Source organism: Heterodontus francisci, chromosome 30, assembly GCF_036365525.1.
Source record: "Heterodontus francisci isolate sHetFra1 chromosome 30, sHetFra1.hap1, whole genome shotgun sequence".
NCBI lineage: Eukaryota > Metazoa > Chordata > Chondrichthyes > Heterodontiformes > Heterodontidae > Heterodontus > Heterodontus francisci.
Genome location: NC_090400.1, coordinates 59,694,716 through 59,711,320, shown reverse-complemented (window position 1 = coordinate 59,711,320; position 16,605 = coordinate 59,694,716). Strand labels below are relative to the sequence as shown.

General features: G+C 52.2%; 1 protein-coding gene across 1 annotated transcript in view; it reads left to right on the top strand.

Annotated features, from left to right (window-relative positions):
- Positions 1 to 972: 972 nt before the first annotated feature.
- The window catches only part of smtnl (smoothelin, like), a 76,164-nt gene continuing 60,531 nt past the window's right edge, over positions 973 to 16,605 (top strand). Inside the window, exon 1 of the mRNA XM_068010003.1 lies at positions 973 to 1,693. Within this exon, the coding sequence (XP_067866104.1) occupies positions 1,319 to 1,693 (375 nt within the window). The 5' untranslated portion in view covers positions 973 to 1,318. The remainder of the gene's footprint in view (positions 1,694 to 16,605) is intronic.

The following is a 16,605-nucleotide window of genomic DNA, read 5'->3' as shown; positions in this document are numbered from 1 at the left end:
GGAGTAAGCTGGTGAAGGCTGTGTAAGGTGTCGACTCTGAAGCCCTGCAGCACTCCCCTCCTCACTTCTGTGCCGCAATGTCCAGGGGTCCGTCTCTGCTCCGGCAGAAAATGCTCCTCATCACTACTCAGAGCAAACTCGGAGAAGCTTGATCCCATTTCCTCCAATACCCGCACTTTGTTGGCAATGGAGTGTGGACAGCCTCGCCCCTCCCTATCTCTGTAACCTCCTCCAGCTCTACAACCTCCAAGATCTCTGTGCTCCTCTAATTCCGGCCTCTTGAGTATCTCCGATTTTAATCGCTCCACCATTGGCGGCCGTGCCTTCAGCTGCCTGGGCTCTAAGCTCTGGAATTCCCTCCCTAAATTCCTCCACCTCTCTCTCCTCCTCAAGATGCTCCTTAAGACCTTTGTGACGGGAAATGCAGAACCCCCAAAGAACTGGTGTAGGCGGAGAATTGAGAGAAAACCCCGCCCCCGCTGCTCCTGCCTGCAGACCGCACTGCCAGTGGACAGTGTCCCTAGCGGGGAGGAGACATTCCGGAAGATTCCGGTGGGGGGAGAGAGAGGAAGAAACAGCCCATCTCCCAGGGACTTTGTGGGCTCCTCCTTCTCCCCTTGCCCCTGTGAAGGGATTGCTTGTGGTCCCATTGCAAATGAGAAAGTATTTGATTGATTTCTCAGTTTCTAAGCTGTGTGGTTGCCCAGGAGTCACAGGTTACAGTGACTGCGTTAATGGGTCTCACTGTCTGTGAGCGGAGAGCCCCCTTTCCCTGTATGTGCTAAGTTAACTCCCTCTCCCTGCACTGCTCTCCATGACTCCAGCTGCACTGATAAGGAATGCTTGAACTGGCTCACAGCACAGTGACAGTGTCTGATTACACAGAGACACCTCCCACTCACTCTTCCATCAACAGTCACCCTTCCCCCCTCCTCCCTCCCTGACACACAGCCTTGGTCCAGCTGCTCCCGACACCCCCACTCACCCGAAGGAGCTCGGCTACAGAGTTTGGCAGCTTCTCTCCTGCAGCCTCTGACACTATTCTACTCCAATTCAGATTAGACAGCAGATGTGGAGAGAGTAGGAGGAAGAGACAGAGACAGAGAGACAGACAGTGAGAGTCAGTCAGGATCAGTTTGCAGGGATTGAATGAAGGACTAATCAAGATACGAGACAGAGAGAGGATAGAGGAGGGGAGTTCAGCACCCCGGCAGGGGGGTGGAGTAGCTGAGAGAAACTTTCAACCATACAAAACACTAACAATTTGTACAAAGAGGTTGCGGCTGTTTGGGCTCCAGGGACAGTTACAACCAACTCCATGGAGTCCAAGAGTTTAGTTCATTCCGAGCCCGAGTCTCTCAGGCAGGCGGTGGGCTACTTCGAGGGGACTTTGCGTGAGGCGGTCAAGGAGATCCACGTGGACATCAGTGCGCTGAAGAGGGATGTCGAACAACGCATCGAGGACATGCTAAAACTGGTGAGCCCTCTCTCGCAGACACTGAGCGACCTCCAGCAGGAGAACAGAGATCTGCGGGAACAGGTGTGGCTCCTCTCCCAACAGGTGGAGCGCTTGATGACGGCAGCTAGTGCCGGCGGCAATCACTGGCCGCTGGAAAGCGCTGAGAGCGGCCAGCAAGTTCCAGGTGTAACCAAAGGCCGAACGCCCTTCCACAGACCCTCAACTAAAATCAATGTAAGTAACTCATAAGGACACTGGGGACTCGAGGAGAGGCAAAGGCTGTTTAAATGTCGCTGTGAATGAAACTTAGTAGCAGAGGAGGTTTCCCGGGAATCCTGGTCTGGGGGTCAGTGAGACTCTCACTGGAGTACAAGTTCTGCAGATACTGTGTCCACCCATTCCAGAGAATCGTGCCCATAATCCTGGCTGACACTACCACTGCAGTACTGAGGGATTGCTGCACTGTCAGAGGGTCAGTACTGAGGGATTGCTGCACTGTCGGAGGGTCAGTACTGAGGGATTGCTGCACTGTCGGAGGGTCAGTGCCGAGGGATTGCTGCACTGTCGGAGGGTCAGTACTGAGGGAGTGCTGCACTGTCACAGGGTCAGTGCCGAGGGATTGCTGCACTGTCGGAGGGTCAGTACTGAGGGAGTGCTGCACTGTCGGAGGGTCAGTACTGAGGGAGCACTGCACTGTCGGAGGTTCAGTACTGAGGGATTGCTGCACTGTCGGAGGGTCAGTGCCGAGGGATTGCTGCACTGTCGGAGGGTCAGTACTGAGGGATTGTTGCACTGTCGGAGGGTCAGTACTGAGGGAGTGCTGCACAGTCGGAGGGTCAGTGCTGAGGAAGCACTGCACTGTCGGAGGGTCAGGACTGAGGGAGTGCTGCACTGTCGGAGGGTCAGTACTGAGGGATTGCTGCACTGTCGGAGGGTCAGTGCCGAGGGATTGCTGCACTGTCGGAGGGTCAGTACTGAGGGATTGCTGCACTGTCGGAGGGTCAGTGCCGAGGGATTGCTGCACTGTCGGAGGGTCAGTACTGAGGGATTGCTGCACTGTCAGAGGGTCAGTACTGAGGGAGTGCTGCACTGTCGGAGGGTCAGTGCCGAGGGATTGCTGCACTGTCGGAGGGTCAGTACTGAGGGATTGCTGCACTGTCAGAGGGTCAGTACTGAGGGAGTGCTGCACTGTCGGAGGGTCAGTACTGAGGGAGCACTGCACTGTCGGAGGTTCAGTACTGAGGGATTGCTGCACTGTCGGAGGGTCAGTGCCGAGGGATTGCTGCACTGTCGGAGGGTCAGTACTGAGGGATTGCTGCACTGTCGGAGGGTCAGTACTGAGGGAGTGCTGCACAGTCGGAGGGTCAGTGCTGAGGAAGCACTGCACTGTCGGAGGGTCAGTACTGAGGGAGTGCTGCACTGTCGGAGGATCAGTACTGAGGGAGCGCAGCACTGTCAGAATGTCAGTACTGAGGGAGTGCGGCCCTGTCGGAGGGTCAGTACTGAGGGAGTGCTGCACTGTTGGAGGGTCAGTACTGAGGGAGTGCTGCACTGTCGGAGGGTCAGTACTGTGGGAGTGCTGCACTGTTGGAGGGTCAGTAGTGAGGGAGTGCTGCACTGTTGGAGGGTCAGTACTGAGGGAGTGCTGCACTGTCGGAGGGTCAGTACTGAGGGAGTGCTGCACTGTCGGAGGGTCAATACTGAGGGAGTGCTGCACTGTTGGAGGGTCAGTACTGAGGAAGTGCTGCACTGTCGGAGGGTCAGTACTGAGGGAGTGCTGCACTGTCGGAGGTTCAGTACTGAGGGAGTGCTGCAGTGTCGGAGGGTCAGTACTGAGGGAGTGCTGCACTGTCGGAGGGTCAGTACTGAGGGAGCACTGCACTGTCGGAGGTTCAGTACTGAGGGATTGCTGCACTGTCGGAGGGTCAGTGCCGAGGGATTGCTGCACTGTCGGAGGGTCAGTACTGAGGGATTGCTGCACTGTTGGAGGGTCAGTACTGAGGGAGTGCTGCACAGTCGGAGGGTCAGTGCTGAGGAAGCACTGCACTGTCGGAGGGTCAGTACTGAGGGAGTGCTGCACTGTCGGAGGGTCAGTACTGAGGGAGCGCAGCACTGTCAGAATGTCAGTACTGAGGGAGTGCGGCCCTGTCGGAGGGTCAGTACTGAGGGAGTGCTGCACTGTCGGAGGGTCAGTACTGTGGGAGTGCTGCACTGTTGGAGGGTCAATAGTGAGGGAGTGCTGCACTGTTGGAGGGTCAGTACTGAGGGAGTGCTGCACTGTCGGAGGGTCAGTACTGAGGGAGTGCTGCACTGTCGGAGGGTCAGTACTGAGGGAGTGCTGCACTGTCGGAGGGTCAGTACTGAGGGAGTGCTGCACTGTCGGAGGGTCAGTACCGAGGGAGTGCTGCACTGTCAGGGGGTCAGTACTGAGGGAGTGCTGCACTGTCGGACGGTCAGTACTGAGGGAGTGCTGCACTGTCGGAGGGTCAGTACTGAGGGAGTGCTGCACTGTCGGAGGTTCAGTACTGAGGGAGTGCTGCAGTGTCGGAGGGTCAGTACTGAGGGAGTGCTGCACTGTCGGAGGGTCAGTACTGAGGGAGCACTGCACTGTCGGAGGTTCAGTACTGAGGGATTGCTGCACTGTCGGAGGGTCAGTGCCGAGGGATTGCTGCACTGTCGGAGGGTCAGTACTGAGGGATTGCTGCACTGTTGGAGGGTCAGTACTGAGGGAGTGCTGCACAGTCGGAGGGTCAGTGCTGAGGAAGCACTGCACTGTCGGAGGGTCAGTACTGAGGGAGTGCTGCACTGTCGGAGGATCAGTACTGAGGGAGCGCAGCACTGTCAGAATGTCAGTACTGAGGGAGTGCGGCCCTGTCGGAGGGTCAGTACTGAGGGAGTGCTGCACTGTCGGAGGGTCAGTACTGTGGGAGTGCTGCACTGTTGTAGGGTCAATAGTGAGGGAGTGCTGCACTGTTGGAGGGTCAGTACTGAGGGAGTGCTGCACTGTCGGAGGGTCAGTACTGAGGGAGTGCTGCACTGTCGGAGGGTCAGTACTGAGGGAGTGCTGCACTGTCGGAGGGTCAGTACTGAGGGAGTGCTGCACTGTCGGAGGGTCAGTACCGAGGGAGTGCTGCACTGTCAGGGGGTCAGTACTGAGGGAGTGCTGCACTGTCGGACGGTCAGTACTGAGGGAGTGCTGCACTGTCGGAGGGTCAGTACTGAGGGAGTGCTGCACTGTCGGACGGTCAGTACTGAGGGAGTGCTGCACTGTCGGAGGGTCAGTACTGAGGGAGTGCTGCACTGTCGGACGGTCAGTACTGAGGGAGTGCTGCACTGTTGGAGGGTCAGTACTGAGTGAGTGCTGCACTGTCAGAGGGTCAGTACTGAGGGAGTGCTGCACTGTCGGAGGGTCAGTACTGAGGGAGTGCTGCACTGTCAGGGGGTCAGTACTGAGGGAGTGCTGCACTGTCGGACGGTCAGTACTGAGGGAGTGCTGCACTGTTGGAGGGGCCTCTCAGATCAGATGTTAAACTGATCCGTCTGTCCTGTGTGGGTGTAAATGATTCTATGGCCACTATTATGAAGAAGAGTGGGAGAGTTCTCCCCAGTCTCCTGGACAATGTTTATCCCTCAATCAACATCCGTAAAACAGATTATCTGATCATTATCACATTGCTGTTTGTGGGATCTTGCTGTGTGCAAATTAGCTGCCATGTTTCCTACATTACAGCAGTGACTCCACTTCAAAAAATACTTCATTGGCTGGAAAGCGCTTTGGGACATCCCGAGATTGTGAAAGGTGCTACAGAAATGCAAGTCTTTCTTTAGCACTGTGCCCTGTAACTGGCTGCAGTCTGTGTGAGCTGCTCGGTCCCATCTGTACCATTGCATTACCTCTAGCTGGCTGCTGTCTCTCATGGTGACTATGCTGAGCTGCGTGTACTCACAGGTAGATTACAGGGGCCGTCCTGCTTCATTCAGGACACTCGGTGATGTGACCAGCGTGGACAGTCCAGTGCTCTGTCCCCGGCCTGTTCCAGGAAGACTGACTTCAACCAGGGCTGCAATTGATGGACTGGAACTGCCCTCTGCCCCACTGCTGGGGTAAGGAAGGACAGAAGATCAGCCAGCCTTCCTGTGCCAGTGATCCCACCACCTGCACTATTACTACAAGACACAAACATGCAGATACAAGGCAAAATCGCGATGCCCCCACAGCAGAATAGTCCACAGATGCTGACCCCTCAGGAGGCAGTGGCGTAGTGGTGTTGTGACTGGACTAGTAACCCAGGGTATTACTCTGGGGACATGGGTTCTAATCCCACCACGACACATGGTGAAATTTGAATTAATTTAATTAAAAATTTGGAATTTAAAAGCTAGTCTAATGATGGCCATGAAACCATTGTCGATTGTTGTAAAAACCCATCTGGTTCACTAATGTCCTTTCGGGAAGGAAATCTGCTGTCCTTACCTGGTCTGGCCGACATGTGACTCCAGACCCACAGCAATGTTGACTCTTACATGCCCTCTGAAATGGCCTAGCAAGTCACTCAGTTGTACCTAACCACTACAAAGTCAATAAAAAGGAATGAAACCGGACGGACCACCCGGCATCGACCTAGGTACCGGAAACGACAACGGCAAACCCAGCCCTGTCGACCCTCCAAAGTCCTCCTTACTAACATCTGGGGCTTGTGCCAAAGTTGGGAGAGCTGTCTCACAGACTAGTCAAGCGACAGCCTGACGTAGTCATACTCACGGAATCATACCTTACAGACAATGTCCCAGACACTGCCATCACCATCCCCGGGTATGTCCTGTCCCACCAGAAGGACAGACCCAGCAGAGGTGGTGGCACAGTGGTCTACAGTAGGGAGGAAGTTGCCCTGGGTCCTCAACATAGACTCCAGACCCCATGAAGTCTCATGGCATCAGGTCAAATATGAGCAAGGTAATCTCCTACTGATTACCACCTACCGCCCTCCCTCAGCTGATGAGTCAGTACTCCACCATGTTGAACACCACTTGGAGGAAGCACTGAGGTGGCAAGGGCACAAAATGTACTCTGGGTGGGGGACTTCAATGTCCATCACCAAGAGTGGCTCGGTAGCACCACTACTGACCGAGCTGGCCGGGTTCTAAAGGACATAGCTGTTAGACTGGGTCTGCGGCAGGTGGTGAGGGAACCAACACGAGTGAAAAATATATTTGACCTCGTCCTCACCAATCTGCCTGCTGCAGATGCTTCTGTCCATGACAGTATTGGTAGGAGTGACCACCGCACAGTCCTTGTGGAGACAAGGTACCGCCTTCACATTGAGGATACCGTCCATCGTGTTGTGTGGCACTATCACCGTGCTAAATGGGATAGATTTCGAACAGATCTAGCAATGCAAAACTGGGCATCCATGAGGCGCTGTGGGCCATCAGCAGCAGCAGAATTGTACTCAACCACAATCTGTAACCTCATGGCCCGGCATATCCCCCACTCTACCATTACCATCAAGCCAGGAGACCAACCCTGGTTCAATAAAGAGTGCAGGAGGGCATGCCAGGAGCAGCACCAGGCATACCTCAAAATGAAGCCACAACCCGGGACTACTTGCATGCCAAACTGCGTAAGCAGCATGCGATAGACAGAGCTAAGCAATCCCATAAACAACGGATCAGATCTAAGCTCTGCAGTCTTGCCACATCCAGCCGTGAATGGTGGTGGACAATTAAACAACTAACTGGAGGAGTTGTCTCCACAAATATCCCCATCCTCAATGATGGGGGAGCCCAGCACATCAGTGCGAAAGATAAGGCTGAAGCATTTGCAACAATCTTCAGCCAGAAGTGCCAAGTTGATGATCCATCTCGGCCTCCTCCTGAAGTCCCCAGCATCACAGATGCCAGACTTCAGCCAATTCGATTCACTCCGCGTGATATCAAGAAACGACTGAAGGCACTGGATACTGCAAAAGCTATGGGCCCTGACAATATTCCGGCAATAGTACTGAAGACCTGTGCTCTAGAACTTTCTGCACCCCCAGCCAAGCTGTTCCAGTACAGCTACAACACTGGCATCTACCCTGCAATGTGGAAAATTGCCCAGGTAAGTCCTGTACACAAAAAGCAGGACATGTCCAACCCGGCCAATTACTGCCCCATCAGCCTACTCTCAATCATCAGTAAAGTGATGGAAGGTGTCATCAACACTGCCATCAAGCAGCACTTGCTTAGCAATAACCTGTTCAGTGACGCTCAGTTTGGGTTCCGCCAGGGCCACTCAGCTCCTGACCTCATTACAGCTTTGGTTCAAACATGGACAAAAGAGCTGAACTCAAGAGGTGAGGTGGGAGTGACTGCCCTTGACATCAAGGCAGCATTTGACCGAGTACATCATCAAGGAGCCCGAGCAAAACTGAGGTCAATGGGAATCGGGGGGAAAACTCTCCAATGGTTGGAGTCATACCTAGCGCAAAGGAAAATGGTTGTGGTTGTTGGAGGTCAATCATCTGAGCTCCAGGACATCACTGCAGGAGTTCCTCAGGGTAGTGACTTGGCCCAAAAGTCTTCAGCTGCTTGATCAATGACCTTCCTTCAGTCATAAGGTCAGAAGTGGGGATGTTCGCTGATGATTGCACAATGTTCAGCACCATTCGCAACTCCTCAGATACTGAAGCAGTCCGTGTAGAAATCTTTTTATTTATTTTTTATTTTATTTTGAGATACAGCATTGAAACAGGCCCTTCGGCCCACCAAGTCTGTGCCGACCAACAACCACCCATTTATACGAACCCTGCAGTAATCCCATATTCCCTACCACCTACCAACACTAAGGGCAATTTACAATGGCCAATTTACCTATCACCTGTGGGAGGAAACCGGAGCGCCCGGGGAAAACCCACGCAGACACAGGGAGAACTTGCAAACTCCGCACAGGCAGTACCTAGATTCGAACCCAGGTCCCTGGAGCTGTGAGGCTGCGGTGCTAACCACTGCGCCACTGTGCCGCCCTGTGCAGCAAGACCTGGACAATATCCAGGCTTGGGCTGATGTGGAAAGTAACATTCGTGCCATACAAGTGCCAGGCAATGACCATCTCCAAGAAGAGAGAATCTAACCATCTCCCCTTGACATTCAATGGCATTACAATCGCTGAATCCCCCACTATCAACATCCTAGGGGTTACCATTGACAAGAAACTGAACTGGAGTAGCCATATAAATGCCATGGCTACAAGAGCAGGTCAGAGACTGGGAATCCTGAGGCGAGTAACTCACCTCCTGACTCCCCAAAGCCTGTCCACCATCTACAAGGCACAACTCAGGAGTGTGATGGAATACTCTCCACTTGCCTAGATGGGTGCAGCTCCAACAACACTCAAGAAGCTCGACACCATCCAGGACAAAGCAGCCCACTTGATTGGCACCCCATCCACAAACATTCACTCCCTCCACCACCGACGCACAGTGGCAGCAGTGTGTACCATCTACAAGATGCACTGTATCAATGCACCAAGGCTCCTTAGACAGCACCTTCCAAACCCATGACCTCTACCAACTAGAAGGACAAGGGCAGCAGATGCAGCAGATGGGAACACCACCACCTGCAAGTTTCCCTCCAAGTCACACACCATCCTGACTTGGAACTATATCACCATACCTTCACTGTCGTTGGGTCAAAATCCTGGAACTCCCTTCCTATCAGCACTGTGGGTGTACCCACCCCTCATGGACTGCAGTGGTTCAAGAAGGCAGCTCACCACCACCTTCTCAAGGGCAATTAGGGATGGGCAATAAATGCTGGCCTGGCCAGCGACAACCACATCCCATGAACGAATTAAAAAAACACGTCCTACGAGGGAGCAGGAGATGGGGATCTGCCAATCACAAACCATTCCTCCCCACAATCAAAACAGCTGACAGCTGCCCTCAATCAGGAAGTCACCACATGTCCGATTTCACACATGTATCCAAGCAACGCACGATACACAGAAGCTTATTTATAATTAATCACGATACAAGTCGAAATATCAGAAAACCAGAATGATGTCATCAATCAAACCAGTTGAGGAGATAGAAATAAAAAGTTGAGGAAGATTTAGTTATATCGGCAGAAATTATAAACTGCACAGTGGCAGCACTTGTTATACAGTGACAGACGTGTCCCCACCAGTACTGTACCCCAGTGTTATACAGTGACAAACCTGTCCCCACCAGTACTGTACCCTAGTGTTATACAGTGACAGAGCTGTCCCCACCAGTACTGTACCCCAGTGTTATACAGTGACAGACCTGTCCCCATCTACTGTGCCCCAGTGTTATACAGTGACAGACCAGTCCCCACCAGTACTGTATCCCAGTGTTATACAGTGACAGACCAGTCCCCACCAGTACTGTACCCCAGTGTTATACAGTGACAGACCTGTCCCCATCAGTACTGTACCCCAGTGTTATACAATGACAGACCTGTCCCCACCAGTACTATACTCCAGTGTTATACAGTGACAGACCTGTCCCCATCTACTGTGCCCCAGTGTTATACAGTGACAGACCAGTCCCCACCAGTACTGTATCCCAGTGTTATACAGTGACAGACCAGTCCCCACCAGTACTGTACCCCAGTGTTATACAGTGACAGACCTGTCCCCATCAGTACTGTACCCCAGTGTTATACAGTGACAAACCTGTCCCCATCAGTACTGTACCCCAGTGTTATACAGTGACAGACCTGTCCCCATCAGTACTGTACCCCAGTGTTATGCAGTGACAGACCTGTCCCCACCAGTGCTGTAACCCAGTGTTATACAGTGACAGACCTCCCTCCACCAGTACTCTACCCCAGTGTTATACAGTGACAGACCTGTCCCCATCATTACTGTACCCCAGTGTTATACAGTGACAGACCTCCCTCCACCAATACTGCACCCAGTATTATACAGTGACAGACTTGTCACCACCAGTACTGTACTCCAGTGTTATACAGTGACAGACCTGTCCCCACCAGTACTGTTCCCCAGTGTTATACAGTGACAGACATGTCACCACCAGTACTGTACCCCAGTGTTATACAGTGACAGACCTCCCTCCACCAGTACTGTACCCCAGTGTTATACAGTGACAGACCTCCCTCCACCAGTACTGTACCCCAGTGTTATACAGTGACAGACCTCCCTCCACCAGTACAGTACCCCAGTGTTATACAGTGACAGACCTGTCCCCATCAGTACTGTACTCCAGTGTTATACAGTGACAGACATGTCACCACTAGTACTGTACCCCAGTGTTATACAGCGACAGACCTGTACCCACCAGTACTGTACCCCAGTGTTATACAGTGACAGACGTGTCACCACCAGTACTGTACCCCAGTGTTATACAGTGACAGACCTGTACCCACCAGTACTGTACCCCAGTGTTATACAGTGACAGACGTGTCACCACCAGTACTGTACCCCAGTGTTATACAGCGACAGACCTGTACCCACCAGTACTGTACCCCAGTGTTATACAGTGACAGACGTGTCACCACTAGTACTGTACCCCAGTGTTATACAGCGACAGACCTGTACCCACCAGTACTGTACCCCAGTGTTATACAGTGACAGACGTGTCACCACCAGTACTGTACCCCAGTGTTATACAGCGACAGACCTGTACGCACCCAGTACTGTACCCCAGTGTTATACAGTGACAGACCTGTACCCACTGGTACTGTACCCCAGTGTTATACAGTGACAGACCTGTACCCACTGGTACTGTACCCCAGTGTTATACAGTGACAGACCTGTACCCACTGGTACTGTACCCCAGTGTTATACAGTGACAGACCTGTACCCACTGGTACTATACCCACACAGCCTCTCGTCCTTGTGAAGTGGAGCAGTCTGTCAGGAATTAAGGTTTTTAGCCTCAAAGCAAACATGAGAATTGAAGGTCTGATCTTTGCCAGTACCATCCCATTTCTACTCCCTTTTCTGCCCTCTTGGCGACTCTGGGTCATGGCATTGTTGACACAGTATCGTCAGTGTCCAGCCATGGTGCGGGCAGGTGGTCAGTGATTCACGGTGGGATCGAAGGAGATGCAGCAGCAGTTTTGGGTGAGGTGGTGATTGCAGTCTGCTGGGACTCCTGGAAGGAGAGCAGGGGAGTTCTCCCCAGTGTCCTGGGGTCAATATTTATCCCTCTGTCAACATCAATCTTCTTCTTCTTCTTCTTCTTCTTTGGGCCTCCTTGTCTCGAGAGACAATGGGTAAGCGCCTGGAGGTGGTCAGTGGTGTGTGGAGCAGCGCCTGGAGTGGCTATAAAGGCCAATTCTAGAGTGACAGACTCTTCCACAGGTGCTGCAGATAAAATTGTTTGTCGGGGCTGTTACACAGTTGGCTCTCCCCTTGCACTTCTGTCTTTTTTCCTGCCAACTGCTAAGTCTCTTCAACATGAATAAAAACCGATAATCAGGCATGATAACTTTGCAGTTTGTGGGATCTTGTTGTGCACAATTAACTGCCGTGTTTCCTACAACAGGAACAGCATTTCATTTGCTAGAAAGCACATTGGGAAATCCTATCGTTGTGAATGGTGTTATCGAAATGCAAATCTTTCTTTTTACTGAGGGCCAATTACCCACATTTGATTAAAAAATACTAAATGTTTGGCGTCACTGAACTGATTGGTCTACAGGATGTGAAATAAACAGTCTCCAAGCTACTTATAGGCGAAAGAGGTTAAACGGGCTGTGGACTCGTAGTCACTCCCTCAACAATATCACACAAAGATCTCTCCCAGGAGAGAGGGAGAGAGAAAGACAGAGGCAGAGAGATAAAGTGACTGCAAGGCATGGACAGGCAGAAAGAGATATCGACAGAGACAGAGAGCGGGAGAGATAGAAAGAGAAAAAGAGAGCCAGAGTAACAGACAGAGAGGGACAGAGAGGAGAGAGGCAGGCAGTGAGAGACCAGATACCGGACGATAGGTGGTTTCACGGTGGTTTTGTTCCAAATTCAAAAGGTTGCTAAACGTATGCACATTGTATGCGTTGCCACTGTGATAAAATCTCTGTCAGATAAGGACATTTGCAGAAAGTAAACAATGTGACGCTCACAATCGAGACCAAAACTCAGAGTGACTGACTCACCATCTGGGAGACACCTCAGCTCAGAATCTATGAACTGAGTTAGGATTCAATTTAAAAAATGTCCCACTCAATCAGGTGAGTAATGTCAGTGCTGGGAACAAGAGCACATCCCACTTTATACCCAGTGTCAGCACAAACACTGCCAGGACAGGTACAGCACGGCATTAGATACCTTTTACATCGGGGACCTGGGGTGGAGGGTGCTGCACAGAGCAGTCCCGTGCAATAGGTTTTTAAGTAGGTTCACGGACTCCCAGGCCGCCTGTACTTTCTGCGGCTTGGACGAGTCCGTGTTCCACATTTATATGGAGTGTGCGAGGTTGCAGCCCCTCTTTGAGTATCTGAAGGGGCTGCTCCTCAAATTCTGGCTGCACTTCAGTCCCACGCTCCTGATCTTTGGGCACCCGGTGCGGAGGGGCTTGGGCCGGGAGGAGGATCTCCTCGTCGGTCTGCTCCTGGGCCTGGCCAAGTTGGCAATTCACAGGTCCAGGCTGCGGGCCGTTGTGGGGTCCGTCTTCCCCAATTGCCTGCCCCTTTTCCACCGTTACGTTCGCGCCCGGGTGTCCCTGGAGAAGGAGCATGCGGTGTCCGTCGGTACGCTTGAGGCCTTCCGCGACCGGTGGGCACCGCAGGGACTGGAGTGCTTCGTTGACGCCGAGAATGGCATTTTAATTTGAGTTTTGGTTTATTTATTCATTTTTAATTAAGTTATTTTTGTAAATATGTATATAAAGGGGGCCTGAGGAATAAAGGCCCCCTCGACATAAAAAATATATAAAGGGGGCCTGAGGAATAAAGGCCCACTCGACATAAAAAATATATAAAAGGGGCCTGGGGTATAAAGGTCACCTTAAAAAAAAACACGGGGGTTAGAAAAAAAAAAACGGGGGTTAGATACAGAGTAAAGCTCTCTCTACACTGTCCCCATCAAACACTCACAGGACAGGTACAGCACGGGGTTAGATACAGAGTAAAAGAAAAGAAAAAGAAAAAAAACGGGGTTAGATACGGAGTGTGCGAGGTTGCAGCCCCTATTTGAGTATCTGAAGGGGCTGCTCCTCAAATTCTGGCTGCACTTCAGTCCCACGCTCCTGATCTTTGGGCACCCGGTGCGGAGGGGCTTGGGCCGGGAGGAGGATCTCCTCGTCGGTCTGCTCCTGGGCCTGGCCAAGGTGGCAATTCACAGGTCCAGGTTGCGGGCCGTCGGGGGGTCCGTCCTCCCCGATTACCTGCCCCTCTTCCGCGGTTACGTTCGCGCCCGGGTGTCCCTGGAGAAGGAGCATGCGGTGTCCGCCGGTACGCTTGAGGCCTTCCGCGACTGGTGGGCACCGCAGGGACTGGAGTGCATTGTCGACGCCGAGAATGGCATTTTAATTTGAGTTTTGGTTTATTTTTCTGTTTTTAATTAAGTTATTTTTGTAAATATGTATATAAAGGGGGCCTGAGGAATAAAGGCCCCCTCGGCATGAAAAATATAAAAGGGGCCTGGGGTATAAAGGTCACCTTAAAAAAAAACACGGGGGTTAGTAAATAAAAGGGGGTTAGATACAGAGTAAAGCTCCCTCTACACTGTCCCCATCAAACACTCCCAGGACAAGTACAGTATAGGGTTAGATACAGAGTAAAGCTCCCTCTACACTGTTGGGTTAAACACTCCCAGGACAGGTACAAAAAAAACAAAAAAAAACGGGGTTAGATACAGAGTAAAGCTCCCTCTACACTGTCCCCATCAAACACTCCCAGGACAGGTACAGCACGGGGTTAGATACAGAGTAAAGCTCCCTCTACACTGTCCCATCAAACACTCTCAGTGCAGGTACAGTACGGGGTTAGATACAGAGTAAAGCTCCCTCTACACTGTCCCCATCAAACACTCCCAGGACAGGTACAGCACGGGGTTAGATACAGAGTAAAGCTCCCTCTACACTGTCCCATCAAACACTCTCAGTGCAGGTACAGCACAGGGTTAGATACAGAGTAAAGCTCCCTCTACACTGTCTCCATCAAACACTCTCAGTGCAGGTACAGCACAGGGTTAGATACAGAGTAAAGCTCCCTCTGGAAAGGGAGCGATGTGTCGTGAGAACAGGAACTGACTTGGCTATGATGCCCCTGAGGTTGACTAGCATATCAATACTCATGAAAAAACCAAGATAAAACTGTCACTCAGTGAGCAGAGAGGACTGCATGGTGTGTGTGTGGCTCAGTATGATACCATGCAGTACACTTAGCCATTGGGTAACCCTGCACTTGAACAGTTTATCCTGTTTCTGTCGTAATTCTCAGATCCCACCCACTCCGCTAACTTTTTTTAAATTCGTTGTGGGATGTGGGCATCACTGGCAAGGCCAGCATTTGTTGCCCATCCCTAATTGCCCTTGACAACTGAGTGGCTTGCTCGACCATTTCAGAGGGTAGTTAAGAGTCAACCACATTGCTGTGGGTCTGGAGTCACATGTAGGCCAGATCAGATAAGGATGGCAGATTTCCTTCCCTAAAGGACATTAGTGAACCAGATGGGTTTTGCAGACAATCGATGATAATTTCATGGCACCATTACTGAGACTAGCTTTCAATTCCAGATTTTTTATTAACTGAACTCATTAATTCTTTGACGTAAATTACAGCAGCTGTCGTGGTGGGATTTTGAACCTGTGCCCCCAGAAAATTGGCCTGCGCTTCTAGATGACTGGTCAGCGGCATTACCACTACACCACCGTCTCCCTGACAACTGAGGGACAAATCAGTAACTGACTGTCCAAAACAGAGGCCAGAGCCACAATCTCTGCAAATACATCATTCCTGATGTGTAAGATTCTGGGAGACTGGCACAGGATGAGCCCACAGTACACAGGGTATCTGGGTGACGGTTAATGGCCCAATGAACACCAGGAATTATCAAAAAGCTGTGTGAAAATGGCTTCCCTTGCGTCTCAGCTGTCGCTCAGTGGGCAACACTCCCACCTTGAACTCAAAAGGCTGTGGGTTCGAGACTGTTCCTGAGCAGAAAATCCAGGCTGACCCTTCCAGTGCAGTACTGAGGGAGTGCTGCACTGTCGGAGGGTCAGTACTGAGGGAGTGCTGCACTGTCGGAGGGTCAGTACAGAGTGAGTGTTGCACTGTCGGAGGGTCAGTACTGAGGGAGTGCTGCACTGTCGGAGGGTCAGTACAGAGTGAGTGTTGCACTGTCGGAGGGTCAGTACTGAGGGAGTGTTGCACTGTCGGAGGGTCAGTACTGAGGGAGTGCTGCACTGTCGGAGGGTCAGTACAGAGTGAGTGTTGCACTGTCGGTGGTTCAGTACTGAGGGAGTGCTGCACCGTCGGAGGGTCAGTACTGAGGGAGTGCTGCACTGTCGGAGGGTCAGTACTGAGGGAGTGCTGCACTGTCGGAGGGTCAGTACTGAGGGAGTACTGCACTCAGAGGGTCAGTACTGAGGGAGTGCTGCACTGTCGGAGGGTCAGTACTGAGGGAGTACTGCACTGTCGGAGGGTCAGTACTGAGGGAGTGCTGCACTGTCGGAGGGTCAGTACTGAGGGAGTGCTACACTGTCAGAGGGTCAGTACTGAGGGAGTGCTGCAGTGTCAGAGGGTCAGTACTGAGGGAGTACTGCACTGTCGGAGGGTGTGTACTGAGGGAGTGCTGCACTGTCGGAGGGTCAGTACTGAGGGAGTACTGCACTGTCAGAGGGTCAGTACTGAGGGAGCGCTGCACTGTCGGAGGGTCAGTACTGCGGGAGTACTGCACTGTCGGAGGGTCAGTACTGAGGGAGTGCTGCACTTTTGGAGGGTCAGTACTGAGGGAGTGCTGCACTTTTGGAGGGTCAGTACTGAAGGAGCACTGCACTGTTGGAGGGTCAGTACTGAGGGAGTACTGCACTGTCGGAGGGTCAGTACTGAGGGAGTGCTGCACTTTTGGAGGGTCAGTACTGAGGGAGCACTGCACTGTCGGAGGGTCAGTACTGTGGGAGTGCTGCACTGTCGGAGGTAATGTCTTTCGGACGAGATGTTAAACTCTGTCTGCC